Raw genomic sequence first — 27,077 nt, forward strand, 5'->3', positions numbered from 1 at the left:
TTTATAGGTTGAGGTTGTCTATTATTATTCTTATTCTTATTCTTATTATTATTATTAATACAAATGCTAGGGGTCATAACAAGAATGCATGGCATTAACATTCATTTATGTGTGACTTCCGGTCTTTTCATGCTAATTAATTGACTAAAATGGACATTGCACATGCATATTAACAGAAATCATACATACATGCAGATGCAGGCATCTTGGTTACAAATGCATAATTGAATGAACCCTTGGTTTGTCCGAATATATATTGTATAAAGAGTAGCAATGAAAAACACATGAAACAGTTGTTCTGCCACTTACACAACGATCCTCTGATGAACTGTACAAAAGTTGGATTTCAATGAGTGATCACTCAGATTTGTACACTTCGCATTTTTCCTGCTTGCAACACACCAATTTTGCAAACTATGAGTGTTCGTTCTCTCTCTCTCTCTCTCTCTCTCTCTCTCTCTCTCTCACACACACTCTCAATGTTATTCACATCACCAGTCAGTGGGTTTTAAGGTAATGGCTGCTGTATATCTTAAGCTGAGGATTCATTTGAAAGTTTTAGCTCCATAAAAGCAGAAAGCTGGTTCATTACATCTGTTCTTGACTTTGGAGACATTTGAGGATATCTACAGTACTTAGTGAATAATTTCGAGTATATGAAGAGAACGAATCTATACTATAACGATGGTACTAATCCATTCACTTGCAGATTTATCATTAACTGCGAAATAAACATCAAAGCATCATAAAGAAGACTGTGCACTGATTTCTAAAAGCACCAACACGGTCCTTTCTGAATTTAATCTCCGTTGTCATTTTAAAAACATCTGATCATATGATGAGACAGAAATGTACATCAAAATGTTCTGTTACTCCATAATGATTAAATCATCTGAATATAAAAACCCTGCTGTGGTTTGGAAAGAAACCAGTGAGGAATAGCAACATGAAAACTGTCACTGGACAAACAGGCACCATTTCAGGCATAAGGATAAGAAGTTTCGTCATTTTTATAAAATTTTTATAAAGATTTTGCAAAATTTCAGAATGCAACGCATCTATACGATGCAGTTGTATCAGTTATTGCTAGACTCGACTCAGCTAATCAGCGATCGACGTGATGACAGGCACATTAGCCTTCATGGTGGTTTGATATTACTCTGCTCGAGCAGATTGTACAGATGATGTGATGCGAGAGAGCCGGTCAGACATAAGGAATAAAGCGCCGCTGCATCATTCTCTGTAGATAGACATAAAAAAAGGCTAAATCCTACTGGCTTCACTTTAAGATGGTAGATGGGTGGAATGGTGGGTAATGTAGGAAACATGACAAAGATGAAAACATCAGTGAAGGAAGTTTAAACTAAAGCAAGCCTTTAAGGATTTCATGTTCTTTAAGAAAACAGTTTAGGCTGGATTTTTAAGAAGCAAGTTTATTCTGCTGCCTTATAAAGGGCATGTTTCATTTAAAAAAAATAATAATTAAAAAATCAAGCATGTTTAGACAGCACTATTCTGTATGATGGAATAGACAACACCCAGAAAATGTTAAAATAAGTCATGTTACTTCATTTCTTTCATGACTCATGTCTTGCATTTCCTCAAACCTCACACCTCTCCTTCCTCCTGTGGAAAGTTCCATATTAACAGAGAAGTGGGACTGCCAAAGAAAATCCAAGTCGCTTTCGTTATGCTGTTTTTTTTTGGCTCAGCATGTCATTTATTTGGTAGATTAATTTTGAACAACCTTCTACGAAGGCACAAGAACTCACCGTATCGTCTCGGAAGCAGAACATTGAGCATATTTGGGATGTGGAAGTGTCAATCATAGCTTAGGTAGATAGGTAGTTTAAACGAAGGTCCATGCTCTATACACAATAAACAAAATCTTTTAATGTTTTCATAACTATATATTATATATATACACACACACTAAATATATATCTGAGGTATATTCAGCATTCCAGAGAAACCTGAGTGGACTTATTCTGTGTTAATATTACATCATGCATAGCATATCGACCGAGAAAGCACTTGTAATGTGTAACAATCTGTAGCAGGTATATCGTGCCAAGATAGAACTTAAATGATATACAAATTATATACAAAGGCATGCATAGCTTAGCAAGAGTGATGCTCAGATCGAGAGAACAAAGTTGACAGCAAGAATAAAATCTGCTTCAAGGAGAAACTCTGGTCTCTTTGGCACTACAACACTATGCTGAGCAGATGATTGCAATTTTATGAGGCTTTTGAGTGGGAAAAGGGGCTGAAACAAAGGATGTGGTCTTGAGAAAGGTTTCAGCGCTCTGACTTTCTGAAAGCTAGAGCATACAAGTCTTTGGATTTTTTTTTAGTTACAAAACCGCTTCCGCCAAATCCATCCAAACCGATTCACATAAGTGTGGACAATTTATCGACTTACAATGCAATGTTGAAATAAAATCAATGCAACGATCATAAAATGATTACGTTTTAAACATACGTATCGATCGGACGAAATTAAATCGATGTAACAAATCGTATTCTAGCAGATGCAGTCAAATCATTGCCCTATAAACCTAAACTGTATCATGTGGAAGCCTGATCTTTACACCCCTAGTAGAACACTGATTTTCTCATCCATCATTTCTTTCCTTTAAAAACTACCAACGTATGCATACGGACACGGTCATATTCTATAAAGTGTACAAAGCAACTGCGTCCTGAAATTAAATTTTTCATTAGACATAAACCAGGTGTTAGCCGTTGATCGTCTAAAAAGATCCGGAGGTGTTTCACACCCCATTGATGATAAATGGCCGTATAACAGATTCAGTATAAAAACAAAAGTTTAAAATGGTCTGAAACTGGGCGTCGAGATGTAATACGAGACATGGAATTAAGGCCGTGGTTAAACACCAAGTCAACATGTGGGCCTCTGCTCATGAACATACGGGTCAGCAAACTAGTTTCAGAAACAGTACTGCCGCTCAGGAGGCACGTCACGAGCCGAGGCCGCGATGTCGTTAAAGGAAACATGCAAGCATTCGTAATTCTTAAAGTAAGCTCAACTATTATGCATCCGACTAAACTGGTTGTAGAAACAGGCAAGTAGAAAAAAAAGCTTCCAGTATCAAACCACTGGAGAAGCCACAAATTAGTCAAAAGTTATTGGAGGGTGGTGTGCAAAATGCATCATTTGTACAAAGAACAGCAAAACTATTTTTTTTTTTTTTTTTTTTTTTAGGAAAACTCCATGTTTTCTGCTCTATAAAGAGAAGTACGTTCAGCGTTGCCTTATCCGTCGTCCAACGGTTGGGCTTTAGAGGAGAAAACAAGTGGAAGGTGACCGACTCGCCGGTCATCATGTAGCTGAATGAATCAGGATTTCTGATATCTTGGACAAATCGTCAAACCCCCCAAACATCCGGTCCAATGTCCTCACTTATAACATCAGCAGAACAAAATAAATACAAAGCTTCTCGGATGAACAGCGAAGCATCTTCAAGCCCAGTCAAGCTGACCTACTACTCTATAGATTCCAACATAGTCAGGATGTTCATGCCATCTGCTGTTAAACTTGAGAAAGCACCCCGGAGTTTTACTAGCTCTTCACTGTGTGGAGTTTACGCCGGAAATACTCCGGCGCAGTTTCCTGTAGCCAGTCGGCGTCCACCAGGCACAGGTCCCGCATGTAGCAGCGCGACGTATGCAGGAGCTCGTTGAACACCACGTAGGCCGGCTTGGCCTGGAAAAGGACGGAGGACGGGTGGATGGCGACAGTCTGGTGGGTGTCCAGAGCCATATAGGTGCCGTCTGGCTGTAGCTCAGCGGCATTGGCGAACATGCCGTGTGCCAGGCAGCGCCGCACGTTAGCCAGTTCGGACAGCGAGGATTCTAGCTTCAGTCCAAGCTTTAAAACGGAACAAACAAAAAAAAAACCATCATGCTGAATGTTTCCTGGTTAGTTTATCACATAATATAAATCTAAGAGAACAGAAAAATTGTCTACATAATGTTCATAGTATTGAATCATTCGGTACCTTAAGGCAAATGTCCCTCAGCTGAGCTCGGACTTCAGCAACCAGTCCCATGTTTCTGCTGTTTACAAAGTTCTCCCTACACCACTCCTGTAGCAGAGAGCACCACCAAAACACAAGGACTGACTTTATGGAAGCTAAAAACATTCATGTTCAGTTTGCTGGATAATGTTTTCTACAATTTTAGTCCATTTACAGGTTCCCATACAAGTGACTCTATGCGTTTAATTCTTTTTACAAGAGGTCAAAGTGTTCAGCATTGAATGTTTTTGTCATGTCCCACTTCACTTTGAATGTTTGAATATTGAATGTCCCACTTCACAGTGGTGATTAATGAAAACAGACACTCGAGGCTTTAAAAATCTGTATTTCTGTTTTTAACCCAACCTATGAGTGGCTATATATTCATCGAAAAGTTACCAAACCAACATCATTTTTCCCCCCCACAAATGTATTTATCTTCTCAGTAAAAGATGATATCAAACCCATTTCTGCTGTCTGAGATGCCCCAAGTGTTTGTTAATAAAACTCTTACATTTCTGGTAAAACCATCTCACAATGAAAGCCAACAGAATCATTTTATATCAGACTTACACCAATACAATAAATCATTTGCCTTCCTTCTTCTTCTTTTCTATGGAGTCATCTAGAAGTGTACGGGTTTCTCTTAATGTTTCTCTCTCATGTCGTCTTAATTATTGAGTGTCGTTCAAGCAACGAACATAGGACTACTGATATAATACAGTCCTCAGGGACTGGAAACTCTTCAATGTCATGGCTGCTGTGAGAAATCGGGGAAGTCGTGGCCTAATGGTTAGAGAGTCTCGGCCCACGACTGAGGTGCCCTGGAGCAAGGCACCGAACCCCCCAACTGCTCCCCGGGCGCCGCAGCATAAATGGCTGCCCACTGCTCCGGGTGTGTATTCTCGGTGTGTGTGTTCACTGCTGTGTGTGTGCACTTTGGATGGGTTAAATGCAGAGAACAAATTCACCGTACTTAGCCGTATGTCACGTCACGTTAAGAAATAGTGTAAAAACCCAATATGGCCAGATACCAGCATGAGAGAGAAAGTACAGAGGGGATACAAACTGTCTGTTCAAGAAAAAAAAATAAAAAAAATCACAAACTGTACCTATGAGGTGGCCCGACAAAGTACATGTGTCTAATCAGTTAAACCCCTAAAAGAACGCAGGGTCCTACCTTATTTCCGCTAACTTTCTTGAAGGCCCTGTAGATGTTCAACAGGGTCACGTGGTCTCCTTCGCTGGAGATGAATTTTTTGCGCACGGCAAGCACCTCGTCTCGACGGGCAGGAGGGTTGTAGAGCACGGAGTCCACGGAGAGCAGAGACACGATGGTCAGAATCTCCTCAGTACAGGAAAAGTCTGGAGAAATCAGGATGGTCTACAAAACAGTGTTAAACATATATAAAAATCACACGACCAACTTCAAACATAACATAAGGAACTGACTGGTTTTTACTCAATCAGATCTTACAACAGTGGAGCCAAACTCTACGAAACTGAACGCACCTCCAGCTGGACACAAAGTGCCCAAAGGAGTCAATATGGATATTAAAAAATGTACAGAAATTGATTACAGATTCCTCTCTGAAGCTGGGGCCAAGCAGGTAGCACTACATAAGACAACAAATATAATCTAATATAAAGTCCTACCATGAATATTCGTGGCTTAAAATCGTGGCTTCTGAAAACAACAACAACAACAACCACCATTTGCATTTTAATCATTTGCATATAAAGTAGGGCTGGGCAATATGGCTGAAAACTATCACGATATCAGTGTTTCATATCGGGCGATATCGATAATTATTGATATTTTTTATGACTCTATAGAAAAGAAGACGAAGAAAGGCAAATGATTTATTGTATTGGTGTAAGTCTGATATAAGATGATTCTGTTGACTTTCATTGTGAGACCTGCAGAAATATGAAGAAGTAGTTGACTTTTCCTCTTTTATTTACAATTTCATTTTTTTTCCATTTTCTGCTTATCACTCGCCGGTTACTGAAGAGGAATCTAGCAGACCAGCACGAGACAACGATATGGCACAACCAAAAATGATACTGTTACATGATTGGCTGTTAGCGTGTCACTCCCTACGTTGCTAGGTTACCAGAGAGTGAGTGCCTTTGTTAATGCAACCAAACTTGCATCGCAACCTGTTTTCTTCCGACGAAGAATAAAAAATATCGAACGTTTTATCGAACGCATTTTTTATCGATCTCGATCACGTGTCTATCGTGATACATATCATTATCGTTTTATCACCTAGCCCTAATATATAGTTATTTTCAAAGTCTGCTTGGACAGTGTAGATTATCACTATTCAATTCTTCATCTTCTCGCTGAGGATTGATACCCTAAAGATCTGCAAAACGTTTATAGCTCAGTCTCGTCCTGGTTCAGTGGATAATCTCACCTGGATTCTGTAGATGTGTAATAAAAAAGAGCTGCTGTTGGCTATGATGACTATAATGACTCCTCGGTCCTGATCCCTGATCACACTTTATAATTTACCGAAGAATAAAGATTTTATAACCTCTATCACTACCTCCTCCTCCTTCTTCTTCTTCTATGGTGTCACCCAGAAGACTATGGGTTCCGTGTCTTCCCTTGCCACGATCCTGTCTGGTTTGCTCATTTAAGACTTGTTACTAAATCTATATCTGCATAATGACATCGATTTTGTGTCTTGTCTGTTGGAAATGCTAAACAGATAAGTGTAAATCTAAGTGAGTTCACTATACATACTGTACATCAGTGGTCCCCAACCCCCGGTCCACGAACCAAATGGTACCGCCCAAGGAACATTAAATTATTTCCATTTTATTTACTGTGGTGTATTTCTCTCGAATTTGTGCGACTTTCCATGGATGAGAGGTTAACCGGGAGCTGAGAGACGTCACCTAAAGCAGCACCAATACTGAGCATGCGCAAAATATCATGATATCAGGCCGGGTTTAGGTGACATCTGGAGCTGAGTGGCTGCAAGCGGCAATGGCGTTGTAGCTTTGGTGGAGAGAGAAGGTGTGTATCGCTCTCCTCTCTGTTCACCGGTACTTTGTCATGTTTAACAGTGCTTGGTGTACGTGTATATTGTGTTTGCTCAAATTTAACCCACAAATTAGCAAAAATGAGTACGGAACAGACGTCGTTAGAAAGTTTATTATTGCCATTTCCGACATGCTATCTGTGTGAAGCGGGGTTTTCTGCAGTGACTGCAACCAAAACAAAACAACGGAATAAACTGGACATAAGCAACACACTTCGGGTGTCATCGTCTCCTATTACCCCAGATGGAACCGTCTCGTTACAAAGAAACAAGCTCAGGGTTCTCATTGATTTAGCGTTGTAGTGAGTTAAAATGTTAAATCACTTTATATTCATTTTTGGTGTAACTTTTATTTTGAAGGCATGTTTAAATACAATTAAATTAAAATTATTAAATCAAAACAATCTAAAATATAAACAATCAACGTCCCTCCCTCAGCGGGCTGCGGTAAAATGATCAAACGTTGAGCGATCCGCAGCTATAAAAAGGTTGGGGACCACTGCTGTACAATAAAGTCACACCACACTATGGTAAAAAGCTGTAGAATTCCTAATTAGGTTAGATTTTAATTTAAAAAAAGAACGCCGTAATTTGATACCACAAGACTAGTCTTTACTAGTTATTAATTATGTGTCAGAAATACATTGAAATGAACAAGAAGGATGCAACTAAAGAAAAACTATTATTTCAAGCATTGGGCCTTGCAGTGATCAAAATCGAATCTTCTAGATGAAATGCTAATTCCACATAAATCGAACAAACATTCAGCTTCTCGTTCTTGAGATTTAGCATTAGAGAGATTCTTGGACAGAGACGCAGTCGAACAACAAATGGACTCCACCACTGACTGAGTGGCAGAGGCATAAATTAGCTTGCAACAAGAGAATAATCCCAACTTACTTTAGCAAATCGAGGTTCCAGGGGAAAGCAGGCCATCTTCTTGCCCAGAGTAGTGAGGAAAACATGATCATCCTTCCTCTCCACAGCTCCGAGGAGATCCAGCTGCTCCACGGCCATCCGCATCGACTCTGTTCAACGACACGAGCGTCAATATCGCTGCGTACGCGAGACGCATTGTTACAGAATAATGTTGCAGAACAATAATAAGCATTATCATAGTCATTTATAATGTTTCAGAGTTTAATGTAATTGATTCATAAATAAATCATAATTATCATAGATCATAATCATAAATCATAATTATCAGTCATTTATAATGTTCTAGAATTTAATGTATGTAATTGATTCGTAAATAAATCATTAACGGTCATAATTACGCTAAATGTTATCATCAGTTAATAACAATACTCAAATAACCATAAGGGCTAAAATGTAATGCACAAACTGTTCCCTCTCTTTCATTCTCAGCAGCAAGTATTAATTTAAATCATTTTTAAAAAATCCATGTTTTTCAAGTAAAAATACACTATAAAAATAATTTATAAAAATGAATTCAGTTATTTATTTGTAGATTCAAGTGTCACAAAGGGTGCCAATAGTTTTTCATTATATATCCCATCTGGCTCTTACCAGGTGATGGCTTGGACATGAAGTCAAATTTGAGGACATCGGGAATACCCAGAGCCAACAGCTGGAGTATGACACCAGCCAGATTACATCTATAGAGCAGACATATAGAGGGACAGAACAGGCAAATAAAGACATAATTTATAATGACGATTATTATGTATTACATACGATTAAAAAAATGAATCAATCACGACAGCAAGAATGCATTAATGCAAAAGGTTCCAATTTGATTATTTGGCTTGGACCGATTATATAAAATATATACAACTGTCTACTTCTGAATGAAGTGACTTTAATAGAAAGACTGCACAATCTCTACTGCGCCGTACCGTTGTATTTCAGGTACGGTCATGTTTGCGAGGTTGTCAAACTCATCTTCAGTGTAGAGGCGGTAACAGGAGCCGGAGTCCTCTCTCCCTGCCCTGCCTGCCCGCTGCCAGGCCTGCGCTTTGGAGACCCGCTGCACGGCTAACACCTCCAGACCGCTGTCTAACGATACAGAAGACAAAAACAGTAAATAACATGAACTAGGCACATCTATGCTTGCACATGCAATCTTTTTTCTTTTTTAGTGGAATTTTAGACCATAAGTGTATCAATCTAGCATGTATAAACAGTGTATTACATACCAATCAAAACTGAAATGGGATGATTCCAAAGAATCAACATTCATATGAATATTTACTACTCGTTACTCTATAAAATTAGTTTGTATTAAGCTGCTTATCCAAAGTGAAAAAGAGAGCACAGCTCCACCACATGGTAATAGATGGTATTGCAATCACTCAGACTATGCACTCTGAACGGTATAAATACACAGAAGGAAAATTTATTACATTACAATTACAAGAGGAAATGCAAGTTTCTGGTTTTCTGCTGGTGTGATTTGTTGGTTGTAACTAAACAACTATTAGGCGTGTAACTACATTATACTATCTGTATGATTTTAATGCTCCAGATAGCCATATTTGGATTTAATTACGCAGTAGGTGTGGCCTAAATAAAAAAAGTGGGCGTGTCCATTATTTGAAACTGAATTCCTGGAGAGACTGATTATCTTGTCTTTAAAAACAAAAGCCTAGTGTTAAATACGGTTTCTATGATGGACAGCAGAGCTCTCACCTGGGTTATACCGCTTTGCCTTCACCATTCCTGTATCAATGACGTATTTAATTCCAGAAATAGTTATGGATGTCTCGGCGATGTTGGTTGACAGGATGACCTTTCGGCAACCCTGATACGCAGATAAGGGGGAGAGAGGAAGCGAGAGAGAGAGCAAGAGAAAGAGAGTGAGAGAGAGAGCAAGAGAAAAAGAGTGAGAGAGAAAGTGAGAGAGAGAGAGAGCACAAGTGAGAGATAGAGAGCAAGAGAGCGACAGTGAGAGATAGAGAGCAAGAGCGAGTGAGAGAGAGCAAGAGCGAGTGAGAGAGAGCAAGAGACAGTGAGAGAGAGCAAGAGACAGTGAGAGAGAGCAAGAGACAGTGAGAGAGAGAGAGAGAGAGAGAGAGAGAGAGAGAGAGAGAGTGAGTGAGAGAGAAAATGAGAAACAGTGAGAGAGAGCGAGAATGTTAATACATATGAAGAATCTTTTTTGTTTCAAGGTAAGGCTTTGCTTCCTATTATTTTTCTGCATTGAATAGTTTCTAACAAAATGTAGGTACAAGGAAACAAAAAATATTACATTGGGGGAAAAAAAAGATTTTATACTGAATTTATACTATTGGGTATATTCTATATTTTCTCTGTGGCTTTAAAAAGCTAAACACAATCCTTAGCAAATCTATGAGCAACCATCAACAGGGTACCTTAGGTGTAGGATGAAAGACCCTGAGTTGCTGGGCAGGAGGAAGTGATGCGTACAGCGGGATCACAATCATGGGCCCGCAGGTTTCAGGCAGGTGTTTAGCAATGTCTCGACACGTACGAGCCAGCGCTTCAATCTCCTCCTGCCCAGTCATGAACACCAGGATGTCATGGGACAGAGGAGCTTCCTGCATAGCCAACGATACTAGTTAGGTACACCAGATATCACAAGAAATACAAATATACGCATCATCTCTGTATTACAATGAAAACGACATTAAACATGAGTTAAACATAACGTTTAAGAAAAAGCTGCAGCTCGTAATGGAAACGTTAAACGTGTCCAGGTGGTGTTTCATCACCAGAGTAAATATCGGTTAAGTCTGTAGCTAAAGAGTCACAGGATCTACAGATTGTACAAAATTGGGATATGTGAAGAACAAATGTCACTGTGCTGTAATGTATACGTGACAGAATGAAGTATTCTATTCTATATATGAGAAAGTGACTAACCTGGTGAATCTGAAAGATAGACACCAGCGCTGCATGTAAGTAATCAGACTGCGGCTGCTTGGTATAATAGATCTGAATCGGGTGCTGCCGACCCTCCAGGTACAACACAGGAGCCTTATTAAAATACTGAGAGAACAGATCCACGTCCATGGTGGCGGACATCACGATGACCTGGAGGTAGAAAATACATGAGCATTGAACCTGCAGTATTGCTGAGCAAGCTGATGATGTCATTTGCACAGCAAAATAAATAAATAAATAAACACATCTTAGCAAATAAACTAAAATATAGGACTTTTTTTTCTCTTCTGTTTCCTACATTTATTTCTATTTTTATTATTTTTTTTACTTATTTCAGTCCTGGAAGACACTCCATTGACAAGTAATTTAAGAATTTCTAGAAAATAAATAAATAAATAAACAAAACAAAACAAACAAACAAATAATATAAATAAGTTTGACAACATATAGATCTGACAACATTCAGTACATTGAAAAAAAATTGCAGAATTGTAGTTTTTCATTTCACAAATGAGTTTTCCTTGTTTTTGATGTGCATCAATATTTTTATAGGCATCAAATAAAAGTATACAGTGGCTGCTTAAATTGTTACAAAATTCTGCAAACGTTTGAATAGTTTAAAATATATACATTATATAAATATTTGTTGCCCCTTGTCAAAAAAACGTTTTCTCGGCTTATGACGTATACCGTAAATTGTGATGCGTATTTTGACAGTTAGAAATGCTTTATATATATGTGTATATATATATATATATATATATGTGTATATATATGTATATGTGTGTGTGTGTGTATGTATATATATATATATATATACACACACATACACACACACACACACATACATATATATACACACATATACATATATATATTTTATATATAAAAATAAATTCATCGCTCACCTTCAGAGGGATCTTACTCTGCTCTTTGCGTTTGCGCTGAGCAATCTTGACCACGCCAAAGAGGACATCAGTGTGGACGGTTCGCTCGTGAGCTTCATCCAGGATCACAACCGTGTAGCGCAAAAGCAGGGGGTCTCCGATCGCCTCTCTCAGCAGCATGCCATCAGTCATGAACTTCAGCTTGGTTTCCAGGGATGTCACGTCCTCGAATCGTACCGTGTAGCCCACCTGGGAAATGTTGAAGTTGTAAAGGATTTGAGAAAAATCAATGGGTACCAACAGTATGAATGATGGTTAGGAAACATTCCGTAAAAGGTTTCACAACCCACCAGTTTTCCAAGATGAGTTCTCTTTTCCTCAGCCACTCGTCCCGCCAGCGAGATAGCAGCCACACGCCGAGGCTGAGTGACCGCAATGATGCCCTGCCGACCAATGCCTGCTTCGTAGAGGTACTGTGGGACCTGTGTGGTTTTTCCCGAGCCTGTCTCTCCTAGAGAATAGAGGAAACAGGTCATCAGAAAGTGGGGTCATTTGTAAGGGCTCTGGGTTTAGTCTTTTCTTTTCTCCTAGCAATTCATTCCGCTTGGGTTATGTCAGAATTACAGTACTTATCACCTTGGACTCAGAACTGAATCTTTTCTATGTCTGCTACACAAACAACACTAATCGTTCACTAGTTTGTAAAGAGAAAATCTACACTACACAACATTATGCAGTCAACAGCAGAAAACAGAAGAAAAAAAACATGGTTAAGTGTTAATGAACAAAAAAATAGCTATAAACACCATCTCACAAAGTCACCACTGACTCAAGTGATCTCCTGGTTGATGCCATTTACTATCACTACATTACAACAGTTTTCAGATGTTGTTATCATTTCTGTAGCAAGGAAAATATCCAATGCTGATGTCTGTGTACAAGATCTAAGCATCACCTAGACATTGTGGAAACTTACCAATTAACACAGCATTGTGCAGCTGTCTGAGCTGATCGAGGAGCTGAGACTTGGCCTGGTAAATAGGAAGCTGTTTTCTTTGCACGTCTATTGGACTGGGTGCATTTCCCTTCTTTGGGAGCAGCATTCCAGGATTCTTGTTTGCTGGGAAAAATGGGGAGCCCGGCTTAAATTTCTTAGCCGGTGGAGGATCAGGGTCGTGTGGCATGATCCAGAAGAAGCGTCGATCTGTTATTATTCGCCAGGGGGAACCGTGAGGGGTAGAAGCTAATCTAATCTCTCACATGGCTCACACTCCGACGTCGCACGGAATTGACGTAAGAGCTAGGCGACGCCTCATTGGCGATAGAGTCGATTCTTTAAGTTCATTAAAGGCTGTAAGAGTCGACTCGGATGAAACCTGTCTTGTTCACGTTTTATGTCTTAAATGAAAGAAAGGATGACCGGATACACGGTCTTTTTTATTTATTGCGGTATGGACACAGAGGCATAACAATAGAAATGAAGGGATTCGTACACGTGTGTCATAATTTGCCGATTTTGTTATTTGTTCATTAGAAGATCACATTTTATTCTGTTCTATTGAGGGAAGAGGAAAAATCTCTGCTCAAAAAGATTAAAAACTAAATAGGGAAAAATGAACGAAAAAAATATTTAGTTCATAAAATAAGCAAGGAGCCTGCTGTGAGCCAAAAGAGTCGACTCTTATTAGTTGCCCGAGTCTTATGAAACGATTCATTTAAAAAAAAAAAAAAAGGAATCAAGAAAAAAAAAATCAGGCTTCCAAATCGAGTACAGCAGCTTTTTATACCGTATTAATTCACAACACTTTTATTCATTTAATCCGTAACAGATTCACCGTCAGTAAAAACGTTATCCTGGTTCAGGGCTGTATTTTTATATAATTTAAATATATTATATATTTTTTATTCACGTTGCCCATTTTAAAGTAAAACTTTGTAACATGTAAGATGGCGCCTTTCATTTATTTCACTGTGTTGAATGCGCAGAAGCGGTAAAAAAAAAAAGAAAAAAAAGAAGATAGGCGTGGGACAATATGATTGACAGCATTTCTGACCAATCAGCAACAGGATTCGTGCTCTATAATACAGCTTGATTTCTGCTCCCGGTCTCTTTCTTTCACGCGCCCCTACTTGAGGTGAGCTGAGCTCTAATGCAGCATGTTTTTCCATTTTTTTTCACCAAAAATTAAATATCCGTCTATACTCTGAATACGTAGGAAAATAGTCTATTCAACGGTTCGCCATAGTTATAGATAATAATAATAATAATAATAATAAAAGCCTGAATTTGTATTTGCCCGGAGTTGGCTTGTTAGCCTGCTAGCTTGTTAGCTAAAGGCCTCCCGGCGCCATGTTGGATAGTGAACGAGGTTTGCGCCATGTGTTCGACAGGATTAAGTGTTCACTCGCGCAGTTTTATTATATAATACTTTTTTTTTTAATCTAAACATTTTAGTAAAAAAAAAAAAGCCTATTTGTGTAACGAGACCTGTGGGAGGAAAAATAATAACGACCTCGTGCTAATGGCTAGCTTTGCTAATTTTGATGTGTTATTTCTTAGATGGTGGTTGTGTCAAATCCGATTTATTTATTTTCTCTTTAAGATAAATCACCTTGTCTTTAAACCGGCTCTTAACCGATCCTTGGAAGCACTGCAAAGATGCCCAGGGAAGACAGGGCCACGTGGAAGTCCAACTACTTCTTAAAAATCATTGTAAGTTTATTTACCTTTTGTTTGTTTTTTTTTTAGTGCTGGTGTTCAGCGTCATTCATATAGGATTAAAAAGCTTTACTTACCTTAATGTGAAGAAGCTCAATTTAAAAACAAGGACACCAGAATAAAGACCCTTGTTTTCTGTTGCTCCTCTGTCACTTAAACAACACTTATTTTACTAATTTATAATAACTCGAGCAAGGTTTTTTCCCCCCTCAGTCTTGATTCTTAGCTATTCAGTTTTTTTTGTTACTATTAAAAGGAAGCCTCCTATTGGCTTGTCATGTTTGAATTCCTAGGTCTTTAGACATAGACTTGGATTTTTCTTTAAGCCTAAACCCTTAAGTGTAAACTACTTGTTGGTCCAAACTGACTTTGCAGGATCAGTTACGAATCAGCTGTTGCAGTGCTGATTGGTCGTTCCCCCTGCACAAATCAATTTGTTTCTTACTATCCCTGCCTGCATGCATACCACAGCTGGCAGGGACGCTTAGTTTCAAACATTGCACTAGAAGTGTATGCAGAACTGTTTAGTACCTGAGAAGGGTGAGGATTTCTCACTTTTGCTTTCTTGTTCACAGCAACTGCTGAATGACTACCCAAAATGCTTCATCGTGGGCGCAGACAACGTCGGCTCCAAGCAGATGCAGACCATTCGTCTGTCCCTGCGGGGCAAGGCAGTCGTGCTTATGGGCAAGAACACCATGATGCGCAAGGCTATCCGTGGCCACCTGGAGAACAACCCTGCTCTGGAGAAGTATGTCTTTCTAAATGGGTCTTTATAGGTTCTTTACTTATTGAGCCATACTTATTGCCAACTGCTGACTTTGCAGGATCAGTTACAAATCAGCTGTTGCAGTGCTGATTGGTCGTTCCCCCTGCACAAATCAATTTGTTTCTTACTATCCCTGCCTGTCTGCAACCCACAGCTGGCAGGGACGCTTAGTTTCAAACATTGCATCCTTGTGCTGGAAATCTATAAGCATGTTTTTTTATGTCTGAGTAAACACGGGCTGACTTTTTAACAGGCTGCTTCCTCATATCCGAGGAAATGTGGGCTTTGTCTTCACCAAGGAAGACCTGGCTGAGGTCAGGGACCTGCTGTTGGCTAATAAGGTAAATTATTATTCCTGGCCAATTAAAAATTAAATATATATATTTCAATGTATATTTAGTTTTACAAGTCATCATCTCTCTAGGTGCCAGCTGCTGCCCGTGCTGGTGCAATTGCTCCCTGTGAGGTGACTGTGCCTGCTCAGAACACTGGGTTGGGTCCTGAGAAGACCTCCTTCTTCCAGGCTTTGGGTATCACCACCAAAATCTCCAGAGGAACCATTGAAATTCTGGTAAGTCAAGAAAAGTTGGATCCTGGGCAAAACTTTCTGCCATGGTGTTTACATTTGATTAAAGGGGAAATTAGTTGAATTGTTGGGTCGTTACAACATGCATACATACAATAATGTGATCTAACGCTTGTCTTCTCTTTCCAGAGTGATGTGCAACTGATCAGGCCTGGAGATAAGGTGGGAGCCAGCGAGGCCACACTGCTTAACATGCTGAACATCTCGCCCTTTTCCTACGGGTTGATCATCCAGCAGGTCTATGACAACGGCAGCGTCTACAGCCCTGAGGTGCTGGACATCACTGAAGATGCCCTGCACAAGAGGTTCCTGGAGGTGAGTTGTTTCTTGTCATATGCAAAAGTTGCTTTGTCTTATTTTTTTAAATAAATAAATTCCTATTCCTTTTTGAATTCCCAGCCAATTTGTTGGTTTTCGGTTACCACATTAACACTTATTTTTGTTTTAGGGTGTGAGGAACATCGCCAGTGTGTGTCTGCAGATTGGCTACCCAACTCTTGCTTCTATCCCTCATTCTGTCATCAATGGATACAAGAGGGTTCTGGCTGTTGCTGTGGAGACGGACTACTCCTTCCCTCTGGCTGATAAGGTAAAGTTCTCTGCTTTGGGTTGGGCATCTCTACCAATGCAGGTTAGGCTGTTCTGTCGTTCCCCCTGCAAACAGACGCTAGGTTTCGGACGCGACGTCCACTTAATGGGTATACAAAGGCTTGTGTGTAGATTTTTCCTCAAAATGACCCTGAATTAGTCTGTCCATCCACTGAAACCTTTGTTCTTTTTCAATTTATAACCACTAGGGTTTGTGCTGCAATAAGGTTGACAGATTTGGCTGTACAGAAAAACAAAGTTTAAATCTTGTGATCATTTGAGTTACTACAGTTTCATGACTCCCCACCAGTACTGTTGAATGAGAGGTTGTGCAATTTCCACATGTAATATGTTGGTACCTCACAGTAAGTGTATACTTGAAGGGGTCCCATTTGGAACAAACTTTGGTGCATTTCATCAAGCGCAAAAGCCGTTTGAAATGAGGACAGACTGGAAAATCTCTTCATTTAAATGGAACTTTTTTTGTACCAAGTTTGGAAAACTGTCTTTGTTTAAACATGGTGCTGTGTACGTTTCACAATGTAACCTGCTTTTGTTTCCTGCAATCTCTCCAGGTGAAGGCCTTCCTGGCTGATCCCTCTGCCTTTGCTGTGGCCGCAGCTCCAGCTGCTGCAGCTGCCGCTGCTCCTGCTGCTGCACCTGCTGCTGCTGCAGAACCAGCCAAGGAGGAATCTGAGGAGTCTGATGAGGACATGGGCTTTGGCCTGTTTGACTAAGAAAAAAAAGCAGTGATTCTCATAAACCTGCTTGACTCGAAGATCAATAAAAGAATTTGAAACTGATTAAGGTTTTTGTGTGATCTGTGTATGATTTCAAAATGGTCCAGATATGTGACGTGTCTTGGTAGGATTGTCCATTAACCAGATATGAAAAAGGAAGCAGCTTGTTTGCAGGTTAGTTAAATAGCACGCTATGCTCGTCAGGCGTCATAAACACGCATGCGCAGTGCGCATTTGCTAGCAGGGCGGGTGGATTTATAAACCGCGGCTAGCAGTAAGCTAACAGCCCCCGAGAAGCCGAGGGCAGTCGCGTGTCTTCTGGGTGTGAACCGCTGGATAAAGTGTCTAAAATACTCGCTGCCTAAAGGGGAGACATCTCCGTTACGGAGAAAGGCGACAATCTCTCAGCCGGGGGGAGGGAGAGAGACACGGTTTACACCCAGCGTTGTGTTTTCACCCAGCGTTGTGTTTTCACTAACCGGACATTGAGACGGGAAACGACGCGCAGACAGGGACCTAGTGAGCGGTGCTATGGCGCGGGACTACGATTACCTCTTTAAGCTGCTCATCATCGGAGACAGCGGTAAGGAAACAGTGGGGATGCACAACGCGGAGCAGGCCTCTGCTAACAAATCGCAAGATTTTGCTTTTATTCGTCTTGATAAAGATTTGCTTTAGATATAAAAATGTTTGAAAACTTGTCACTGCGAACGCCGATGTGTGATAATGTTACTTTAGAGTTTATAAATATTTCCGTGCGATACACCCTAGCTAATGTTAGCATGTAGCTAATGTTAGCATGTAGCTAAGTTAGTCTTGTAGTCCAGGGCGGGAAGTGGTAAAGTAGTAAACATTGAACCGGCGATTAAAGAAAGTGTTAAATTGCCATTACATATTATACTGATATTATTAGTGTTAATGTAGCTTTATGGCACTGAGGGAAATGTGAACCCGTGGTCATGTTAGCTAGTCGGATAATAAAATATCATGTCTTATTTCTCAGCACAAGCAGTCAGTACTATAGCTAACTTTCACACATCCCTGGTGTCTGTATTCGCCTTTTATTTAATCATTTAGCTAGATCAACATCTCAAGACTGCACTTTAAGAACTAGTTAAGTGAGATCATGAGTCAAAAGTTATATAAAATAATCAGGTTTAGGATGTGTTTGAGGTTAATATCTTATTTATCTGCTCTGTCAGAGAAATAAAATATTTTGGCAAGTAGATCTAAATATTAAGAAAGATTTATTCAAATATCACTGAGTGATGTTATACTGGAAATTTAGGATGTAAGCACAAAGACAGAAATCATGAAAGTTATAGATCAATAGATTTAGATTTCTGTCATTCAGAAGACACCTTTATTCAGAGTGACTTATATTTTTATTTCAAGTTATACAATTGAGGATTAAGGGCCTTGCTCAGGGGCCCAACAGCGGCAGCTTGGTGGACCTGGGATTCAAACCTAACGACCTTCTGATCATTAGTCCAATGGCTCGATCACTAGGCTACAACATCCCATATAAATAAATCTGTGCACATTTTATGGGTTGATTCGTCAAGGATTAAAAGGATGAATTTGTTTTTCCAGACAGATAAGTGTCACTGAATATTGCTGCCAGCTGATGGATGATTTTGTTAAGTTCAGTTCTCGAGCGGAAATACGGTTTGAAGATACTCTGAGGCCGTGCGCTTGTGGTAGACTGAAGAGACATGATCCTCCATTGTGAAACTTGCATACAATTGTCGCTTAACTTTACGGCACCTTTTAGTCTGCTCTGAAGTACTGAAAGTGAAAATGATCTACATTTCGACGTGTTTCTGTTTAGTTTCTTCTAACTCTAAAACACAGTTCAATCTAGTTCACACGCAAAGAAACTCATCTAGTATTTATAGGAAATGTCGATGACAGTTCAAAATATATAATCACAATGTGTGTTAAATATTAAATGGAAATCAAACAGTGTTTTTGTACATGGATGTAAGTGTGTTGACTATTTTCTTTAAAGCTTTTATGATAATTCTTCATTAAATTTCTTATTCAATTGTCAGGCTTTTAAAGATGAGACTTTAAGAAACAAAACAAAAGAGTGAACAAACATTGCCATCAAACATGCTTCTAAATATTCGTGTACATGCATATTTTATTCAAACTGTTATTGATGTAGATTTTATCCTTTAGTATATTGGTCATGTACCTACATTGTGGTACTTATAAGATATGGTGTATAAGCAGGTCATTGAGGCTTGCTTGATAGGCAGGAAGTTACACAGCTCCAGCTATTCATTATCATGTGTTGTTTCAGTCCAAAGTACAATATATGTTGAAGTATTTGTCTGTGAGATACTTTGTCTCATCCTGCTGCAGAAATGCTCCCCTACTCGCTGTCCTGTCCACAGCACATGTTTAATGAAATGAGAGGCACAGAGATGTTCACAATTGTGCACTATACAGTGAATAGAGGGCAGGTTTGCTCATTCAGCAGGTATAGGTCACTAAAAGACAACTTACTAATCCATGTCACTGTTCTCATTACTTTCACTTTATTGCCTTCTGACCGCAGGTGTGGGAAAAAGCAGCCTACTGCTGAGGTTCGCAGACAACACGTTTTCAGGTAGGTAACCTTGTTGTCTACACTTTTCTAACAAACAGTAGCACACAAAAAGTATAACAGATTACATAGCTTTAACATAGTTTATGATCAGCGTTACTTTGAGATCATTTGTAAAATTTCACCTTTTCACTTAAGGGTGTGTGATCTGGCACGGTGTGGTTACTAATCCGAAGCCAGAACCATCTATGGAACAAACAGTCGAGTAGCAGTGCCTGTTTTACAGCACATAACAATACCCTGTATGCCGAAGGAGTTCTGTGGAAGTTGTGTAATATTGGACACAATTAAAGGATTAATGCGATATTTATTATTTAATAAACTACTTTATTGATAGGACTGTATTACCATTTTAAGTTTGCGCCACTGTTTCTGTCTCACAGGTATTTCATAGAGAATGAAATTTGAGCATAGAGTAGGAAGTTTGTTGGCTTGCAAGGAATGTACCGTTTAAACATTGCTGCAGGTGCCAATACTTTTTTCATAGTGCAAACATTTGCTAGAAGTCACTTGTTTTCTGCAGTTGAATCTCAAAATGATACTTTATGTAGTGAGAATATATAGATAGTAAGATTCTCTTTAAGATTCCTCTTGTGTTGAGGACGGATGTCACGGATTTGGATCACGAGAGAAACCCGACATCACAGCGCTCAAGTTTAAACATCAACGATGCCTGAGACATCCGTCACCAAAAGTCCAAGAGCACAAACTTGGTCTTGCTGTCTAGATGGGAAGGATGCAGTTGGTAGCTGTTGAATGATATGTAAGGGCCAGCTAGGTGGTGGGAAAAAGAAAATTGAGCTAAACATTCTATATGGTCAAAACTCTGTGGACACCTGACCATCACACCCATATGTGGGTTTTCACCAAACTGTTTGTTCCTGGAACAAAAAAGCTGGAAGCACACAGGATGCAACCCAAACCTGTCCCAGCATAATTATGTCCTTGTGCACAAAACCAACTTCATAAAGACATGGTGTTCTAACATGGTGTTGGAGAAACCTGAGTGTCCTACACAGAGCCCTGACTTCAACCCCACTGTTCATCCCTAGCTTTGATATGTACTACGAACATCAGCAGCACCCCAGGCCTCCTCACCCCAGATCATTGTCTTACCTCACTGACACTCTTGTGGCTAAATGAGCACAAATCCCTAGAGCCATGCTCCAAAATCTAAAGCCTTCCCAGAACAGCAGAGGTTGTTATAGCAGCAAAGCTCGGCACAACACTGTGTTAACGACCACAGTATTGGAATGGATTATTCAGCAAGCACATATGGGTGTGATGGCTGTATATTTTTTTCAGAGACCAGAAAACATTCTGGTGAAGAAATAAATCAAATTTAGCACAGATACTTAGTTACATTCCATTTTTGTTGTTGTTGTTTTTGTTTGGCCATCCCCTGCCATGTCACATTGTCTGTTAGTAAAGAAGTATCCACAGGAATGAGACAAAATACTTTAACTTATACGTAAGCCCTGAAAATGAACTGATCCATTCAGATTACGATCGTAGATGTGTGTTTTGGGTTTTTTTTCCTGCCAGAACATTGTTGTCAAGATTGTCTATATTTCAGGTAGCTATATTACCACCATCGGCGTGGACTTTAAGATCAGGACAGTGGAGATAAATGGAGAGAAGGTGAAGCTGCAGATTTGGGACACGGCGGGACAGGAACGGTTCCGTACCATCACTTCAACGTAAGTACCACAGTCTCGGGCCACAGGGCATGACCGTCATGACTGAGCTGGTTCTGTTGGTTCTTCATTTGTTTTGTGTGAATCTCATACTGTATGTGTGGAAACAGCCAAAGTCACGAAGGGTTTCTGAGTCTGACTCTGAATACTTAGAATTCAGCGTATAGATACGAGAGAGATTTCGTTATGATTGAGTTCCTCTCTCTGACAATTGACTGGCTATGAAACTTTCATTTTGGTTTTTTTTTTAATTGAAGGATTTTGCAGTTGTCTTCTGTCTACTTGAAGGGCAATATTAGAAGTAGGCAGTTGAAGCAACAGCATGTATGAGTCAGAACAATAATCCTCCGTCAGCTACTCCTTTGCCTCGAACCACAGAAACTGAAGTCACGTTATTCTCTTTTCATTTAGCTTCATGTCTGATGCGTTATCAGTGGTCTGCCACTGGTAAAAGTTGGTCGTTTATGTTACATGACTATTGAGATGCTACTGACTACTGTTCTGACAGTGTTGACACTAGAGAACATTAAATAACAGTGGTATTTGCTGAACAACACATCTGCTTATTTGTCTTAGATCGCTCGGACTATCCCCCATACAAGTCAATGTCAGGAGGTGTAACTCGTGACGTTACCACTGTTCAAGCTGTTGTTTAATCTGACCAATCAGAAATGAGAATTCAACAGAACTGTTTTATAAATAGAATTAATTCCCAATTTTCATTTTCAAGGGAAAAAAAACTGATTTTTTTTGTTTGTTTTAAAGCCTAGCTAGCCTTAATAAGCAGTCCTTCTCTGCTTATCATTGGCAGATTGTAAGAAAACACCACCTCATCAGTTAAGAAACTTAGATTGAATTGTCTCACTTCCTATTTTCAGACAGAGTAAAACCGCGAGTCTGAATAACCTTCGTTCCAGTCTATAAATTGAGTTTTGTTGCATGAAAATTAATTTAAAAAGTAGAGTTTTTAGTTTTGGCTTAATGTTATTTTCTGTAATATTTGTTTTGTTTGTCCTGAGTTGATAGAAATAATAAGCTATCAAGGAACATAACACAGTGCCTGTTACGTGTGTGTGTGTGTGTGTGTGTGTGTGTGTGTGTGTGTGTGTGTGTGTGCGCGTGCGCGTGCGCGTGCGCGTGCGCGCCTGTGTGCGTGTGTGAGATATATAATAAACAGAAATGATAGACATTTCTGTTTCTGTATCTTTATTTAAAATGGTTGAATCCACATACAATTACACAGTCTGCAAAAATCCTAATGCATCTCAAACTGTGTCATGCATTTTCTACATAACAGTAAGCCCGTGCACAACCTTCACAATACTCTGAGTTGTTTGAGGCAAAGAGATGCTAGAGTTGCTGCTGCTGCTGCTGTTGTTGTTGTTGAGGTTTGTTGTTATGTAGGAGTGCAGTGGTGTGGTCTGTCATTAGAGTAAGTGAATTTCAGCCTTGTTTTACAGCCAAACAGCAATGAGAATGAAATACCAGCCTCAAGCAAGGCTGCTGACTTGCTAAATAGACCTAATGGAGTTTGTAGATGTGTTAAGCATGCATCAGGCTCTCTGTCAAATTTCACTTGTGAAACAAAAGTTGGAAACCTGAAGCACAGAATGACTTGATTTTTATATTCATCTCAGGTGACCACTTCCTGTTTGTGGAAACGATCGTAGGAAGTGATGCAGCCATAGGTCACCTCAGCTGTTACTCCACCCACTTCCTGTGTTCGTTTTGATAACAGCATGAGTGCTCCATATATCTGCAATTCAGCTTCAGAACATCGATTTCTTTTTTTTGTGACTGTCACTTTATACTGACTTGAATCATGCTGAGGCAGCAACACCACCTGCTTTCAGCACCATGCAGCCTTTTACATAATGTTTAAATAAATATTGGTATGTTTTTAAATTAGGTAGATAGGTAGGTGGTTGTCAGGATGGATGGATGGATAGATGGTAGGTAGGTGAATGGATGGATGGCTAGATAGATAGATAGATAGGTAGGTAGGTAGGTAGGTGGAGGGATTGATTTACATAGGTAGATAGATAGATAGATAGATAGATAGATAGATAGATAGATAGATAGATAGATAGATAGATAGATAGATAGATAGATAGAATATGATTAGATTAGTTATGATAGATTTAAATGTTTAATATGTTTTTAATATAAAGGTTTAAAATGTAAACTGTCCACTAGCAGCAAATGAAGACAAATAAATGCAGATGAAAAACCTGCACTAAGTCACTCCTGAGTTTGGATGTTTCCACCCTGCCGTACCTGAATGATGCTGTACAGTCTGACTAAATTAAAATAATATACGTGTGTTTGGAATTTACAACAGATGTTAAAACTGTTCCTCTGCAGGTATTACCGAGGCACACATGGTGTGATAGTGGTCTATGATGTGACAAGTGCAGAGTCCTTTGTAAATGTCAAACGATGGCTTCATGAAATCAACCAGAACTGCGACGATGTTTGTCGAATATTAGGCAAGTGCTACCATTGAAATATATTTAAATATTTACGTTAAATTGTTTTATTTTCCGATTGTCATCACTATTAGCGATTATACTAGCTATTATTAACCCATCTCTCTATGGTACAGTGGGTAATAAGAACGACGACCCCAACTCGAAGGTAGTGGAGACGGCCGACGCACAGAAGTTCGCAGAGCAGATGGACATCCGGCTGTTTGAAACTAGCGCTAAAGAGAACGTCAACGTGGAGGATGTAAGTAAACTGTAAAGCAGCAGGGTTTCAGCTAGGACTGTGCACAGGAGGCTTTTTATACCCCACTCTCACAGACCGTTTTAATTCTCCAGCAGTTATTTCCACTTAAAACTGCATACCGTGTCCCATTTTACCAAATATTAAACGAGTAATTTTAATCCCGCTCTGAAACGTTTTTTTTTACTACAAGAAGCACAATAAACAATCAGCACTATATGGTTAAAATAAAAAAAATTAAAAAATAATCAGTCTATGAATTTGGAACCAATGAACCATGTTGGAGTGACAGACAAGTTCATCCTAGACACTGACAAATGGATCTCATGCTGCTTAACCATCTGATCGCTTTAATTAGCTGTTTACATGGGAACATCGAGAAGAGATTGAAGTAGGTGGTAGTGTGAGATGTAAAAGTGAAAGATTGACGAAAGCATTTCACACCTAATCTCTGTGATGTACAGATTTAAGTCCTTTTTTGTCTGGGGTACTATTGTGTGTCTCTCTCTCTCTCTCTCTCTTTTCTCCCCCATCTCAGATGTTTAACTGCATTACCGAGCTGGTTCTCAGGGCGAGGAAAGAGACCATGGCCAAGCAGCAGCAGCAACAGCAGAGCGAAGTGGTGAAACTCGGCAGGAACAGCAAACGCAAGAAGAAGTGCTGCTAACAGATCGGAGTTGTAGCGCTACACTCTCAGAGCCAACTAAACATGCCACTGAACTGACAAGAGCCAGAGAACAGCCACAGAGCGCAGCATCCCGAGAGAGACGAGCCAAATCAAATCGACAGAGATGTATCTATATCTACATAGAAATCTACTAATTACATTTTTTTCCCCCTGACTTTCTATTTACACACAAAACAGACTTAGGATTGGATTTAGGTGGCTACCACAATGACCTGTAAAGGAGAAATGTGCAAAGTCTGTAATCATGCCAGCCCTCAGATTAACAAACATTTTGAACCCCATTGACACGATGGTATCTCATCTGCTCAATTTGTTTTGCGTCATCTAGACAAGAATGTGCCATTTGACACAAATGAGGATGACAATGATGAAGAACCATGCTGCTTTCTTCTTGAGAGCTCCTCATGATTTATCAATTCACAGGAAGTCTAGCCTGGACCAAACGCTCATATTCCCACCAATCCCTCAGAGATGAATTATTTTTTGCTCATATTTTTATTTTTTTATTTTTTTCCTTTTGCTTGTTGTTGTGCATCCATATTGTTTTTTTGTTTGTTTGTTTTTTTTAAACTAACAAAATATACCACTGTAATCAGTCACACAGGGGATTTTGGTGCCACCATCCGGACCTTTTTGCTCTGACAGTGCCGAAGGAAATTACTGGACCTCAGTGCAGTGAAATAACTGAACTCATATACGGAAAAGGGATAACTGTATTCAGACATGCACACTGTAGTGTTATTGGGAGATACGTATCAACATCCTTAAATTTCTCTCGCCAGCTTTACCTGGACTCAGGTGTGATGACACATTGGCCAAGTGGCCAAACAATCAGCTACCGGTCATTACGAAATCCAGGACAAGCTTTGGATCTGAAGACGCTTCTTCTGTTAGATAAAGATATCAGCGATAGAGTGGAGTATCTTTAGTAACGAGAAAAGTCATTGAAGACTGATGTTGATATGTTCATTCTGACCTGTTTATTCTCGCTTCTTTAATCGTTTCAGAAAACAGCAGAAACAGTTGCCAAATCCAGGTGAATGTTTATACAAGATTCACGTATTCAAATGTCAAGGAATACCTGTATAGGTGTATTTAGGACACACACCCCCTCTTTGCATATTACATCATCGTAACCCGACCCTGATTGGAAGGCACAGAGTTTAACAGAAAAAAACAAACCCGATCATGTTTAGACACACATACGAAATGGCACACAGCACAGGGAAGTTCAAACAAACTTCTCAAGCACCAAGTAAACAGAACGGGAGCCGCAATCGTGCGGGTGCATATCAGTATTGTAATCTACACGACGTACGTATACAAACACGCATGTCCGTAGGTGAACATCATTATGTGTGTGCGTTTTATATGTGTAAGCTTGATGATCTGGTGTGCACTGGAGAAAAAAAAACCAACAACGATATTTTGCCACTCATTCATTTTGTTCGCTTCATCATGAAATTAACCGATGATAATAAACATTTTAAATGAACGGAGTTGTATTTTTTTTATGCTTGTTTGACGATCTTGAAATGAAACGTGTTTAGATTCATGAAACAAGTTAGGTCCTGGTATCATGTTCCTCCATCCTGAAGACCTTTCTGTGTTTTCTTCAAAGCTTTATCTAGGGTTAAATTGAGCACTGACACTGGAGACTCCTTCCAATAAATAATAAACATCTCCTAAAAGAAAACGTCTCCATAATCACGATAATACTTGTATTTTAAGCTGTTTATGTAGAGCGTTACACTGTACAATTTCTGGGTATGTCGCTGCTATATAAACATCAGCGCTGCTATCTTGTGTAGAGCAACACATGATTGTTATATGGGAATAATGCAAAATAGTCGTGAGACAGTAATTGACTGTATAACCATTTAGAATAATACATCTATAAATAAAAGAGATCATGCATTAAACGGTTTAATAGTTGTTGTGGAATAACAACTTAACATTGAAGCTGTAATAAAAAGTAGTTTCCATGCACAAACCTCTCTCTCTCCCTCTTTCTCTCTGTCTTTCTCGCTCTCTCAAACACAAACACATACACATTTTGCCACAAACGTTCATTAAGGTTACCAACAAATTACTAC

At 39.5% G+C, this 27,077-nt stretch overlaps 3 protein-coding genes and 2 non-coding genes across 7 annotated transcripts; 4 read left to right on the top strand and 1 right to left on the bottom strand.

The window, feature by feature from the left end:
• Window positions 1–1,873: 1,873 nt before the first annotated feature.
• Window positions 1,874–15,241, bottom strand: dhx33 (DEAH (Asp-Glu-Ala-His) box polypeptide 33). 3 transcript variants are annotated; one of them, XM_027137844.2, is made up of 12 exons: window positions 15,104–15,241; window positions 12,204–12,364; window positions 11,875–12,102; window positions 10,946–11,116; window positions 10,435–10,620; window positions 9,752–9,863; window positions 8,959–9,118; window positions 8,630–8,718; window positions 8,000–8,127; window positions 5,224–5,427; window positions 4,026–4,112; window positions 1,874–3,895 (listed from the first exon to the last, which is right to left on the bottom strand). In XM_027137844.2, the coding sequence occupies exons 3-12, from the start codon at window positions 12,043–12,045 to the stop codon at window positions 3,587–3,589; spliced, it is 1,617 nt and encodes a 538-aa protein (XP_026993645.1). In that variant the 5' UTR covers window positions 12,046–12,102; window positions 12,204–12,364; window positions 15,104–15,241; the 3' UTR covers window positions 1,874–3,586. The 3 variants fall into 3 exon arrangements, with proteins under 3 accessions (XP_026993645.1, XP_047665244.1, XP_026993644.1); XM_047809288.1 differs by lacking the exon at window positions 15,104–15,241 and adding an exon at window positions 14,650–15,103; XM_027137843.2 differs by lacking the exon at window positions 15,104–15,241 and adding an exon at window positions 12,830–13,147.
• rplp0 (ribosomal protein, large, P0) lies at window positions 13,938–17,318 on the top strand. The gene is made up of 8 exons (XM_027137845.2): window positions 13,938–13,988; window positions 14,457–14,566; window positions 15,148–15,323; window positions 15,595–15,682; window positions 15,766–15,912; window positions 16,057–16,242; window positions 16,376–16,516; window positions 17,091–17,318. Exons 2-8 carry the CDS (start codon window positions 14,513–14,515, stop codon window positions 17,250–17,252), a joined length of 954 nt encoding a protein of 317 aa, XP_026993646.1. The 5' UTR covers window positions 13,938–13,988; window positions 14,457–14,512; the 3' UTR covers window positions 17,253–17,318.
• Window positions 14,942–15,070, top strand: LOC113637263. The gene has a single exon (XR_003439321.2). It is a non-coding gene; the product is annotated as a small nucleolar RNA SNORA63 (small nucleolar RNA).
• Window positions 15,394–15,522, top strand: LOC113637264. The gene has a single exon (XR_003439322.1). It is a non-coding gene; the product is annotated as a small nucleolar RNA SNORA63 (small nucleolar RNA).
• Window positions 17,319–17,499: 181 nt separating the features above from the next.
• Window positions 17,500–26,476, top strand: rab35a (RAB35, member RAS oncogene family a). The gene is made up of 6 exons (XM_027137847.2): window positions 17,500–17,838; window positions 19,822–19,872; window positions 21,446–21,569; window positions 23,931–24,055; window positions 24,172–24,296; window positions 24,832–26,476. The coding sequence occupies exons 1-6, from the start codon at window positions 17,787–17,789 to the stop codon at window positions 24,958–24,960; spliced, it is 606 nt and encodes a 201-aa protein (XP_026993648.1). The 5' UTR covers window positions 17,500–17,786; the 3' UTR covers window positions 24,961–26,476.
• The last annotated feature ends 601 nt before the right edge of the window (window positions 26,477–27,077 follow it).

The sequence above is a fragment of the Tachysurus fulvidraco genome, chromosome 26 (genome assembly GCF_022655615.1).
Source record: "Tachysurus fulvidraco isolate hzauxx_2018 chromosome 26, HZAU_PFXX_2.0, whole genome shotgun sequence".
Taxonomy (NCBI): domain Eukaryota; kingdom Metazoa; phylum Chordata; class Actinopteri; order Siluriformes; family Bagridae; genus Tachysurus; species Tachysurus fulvidraco.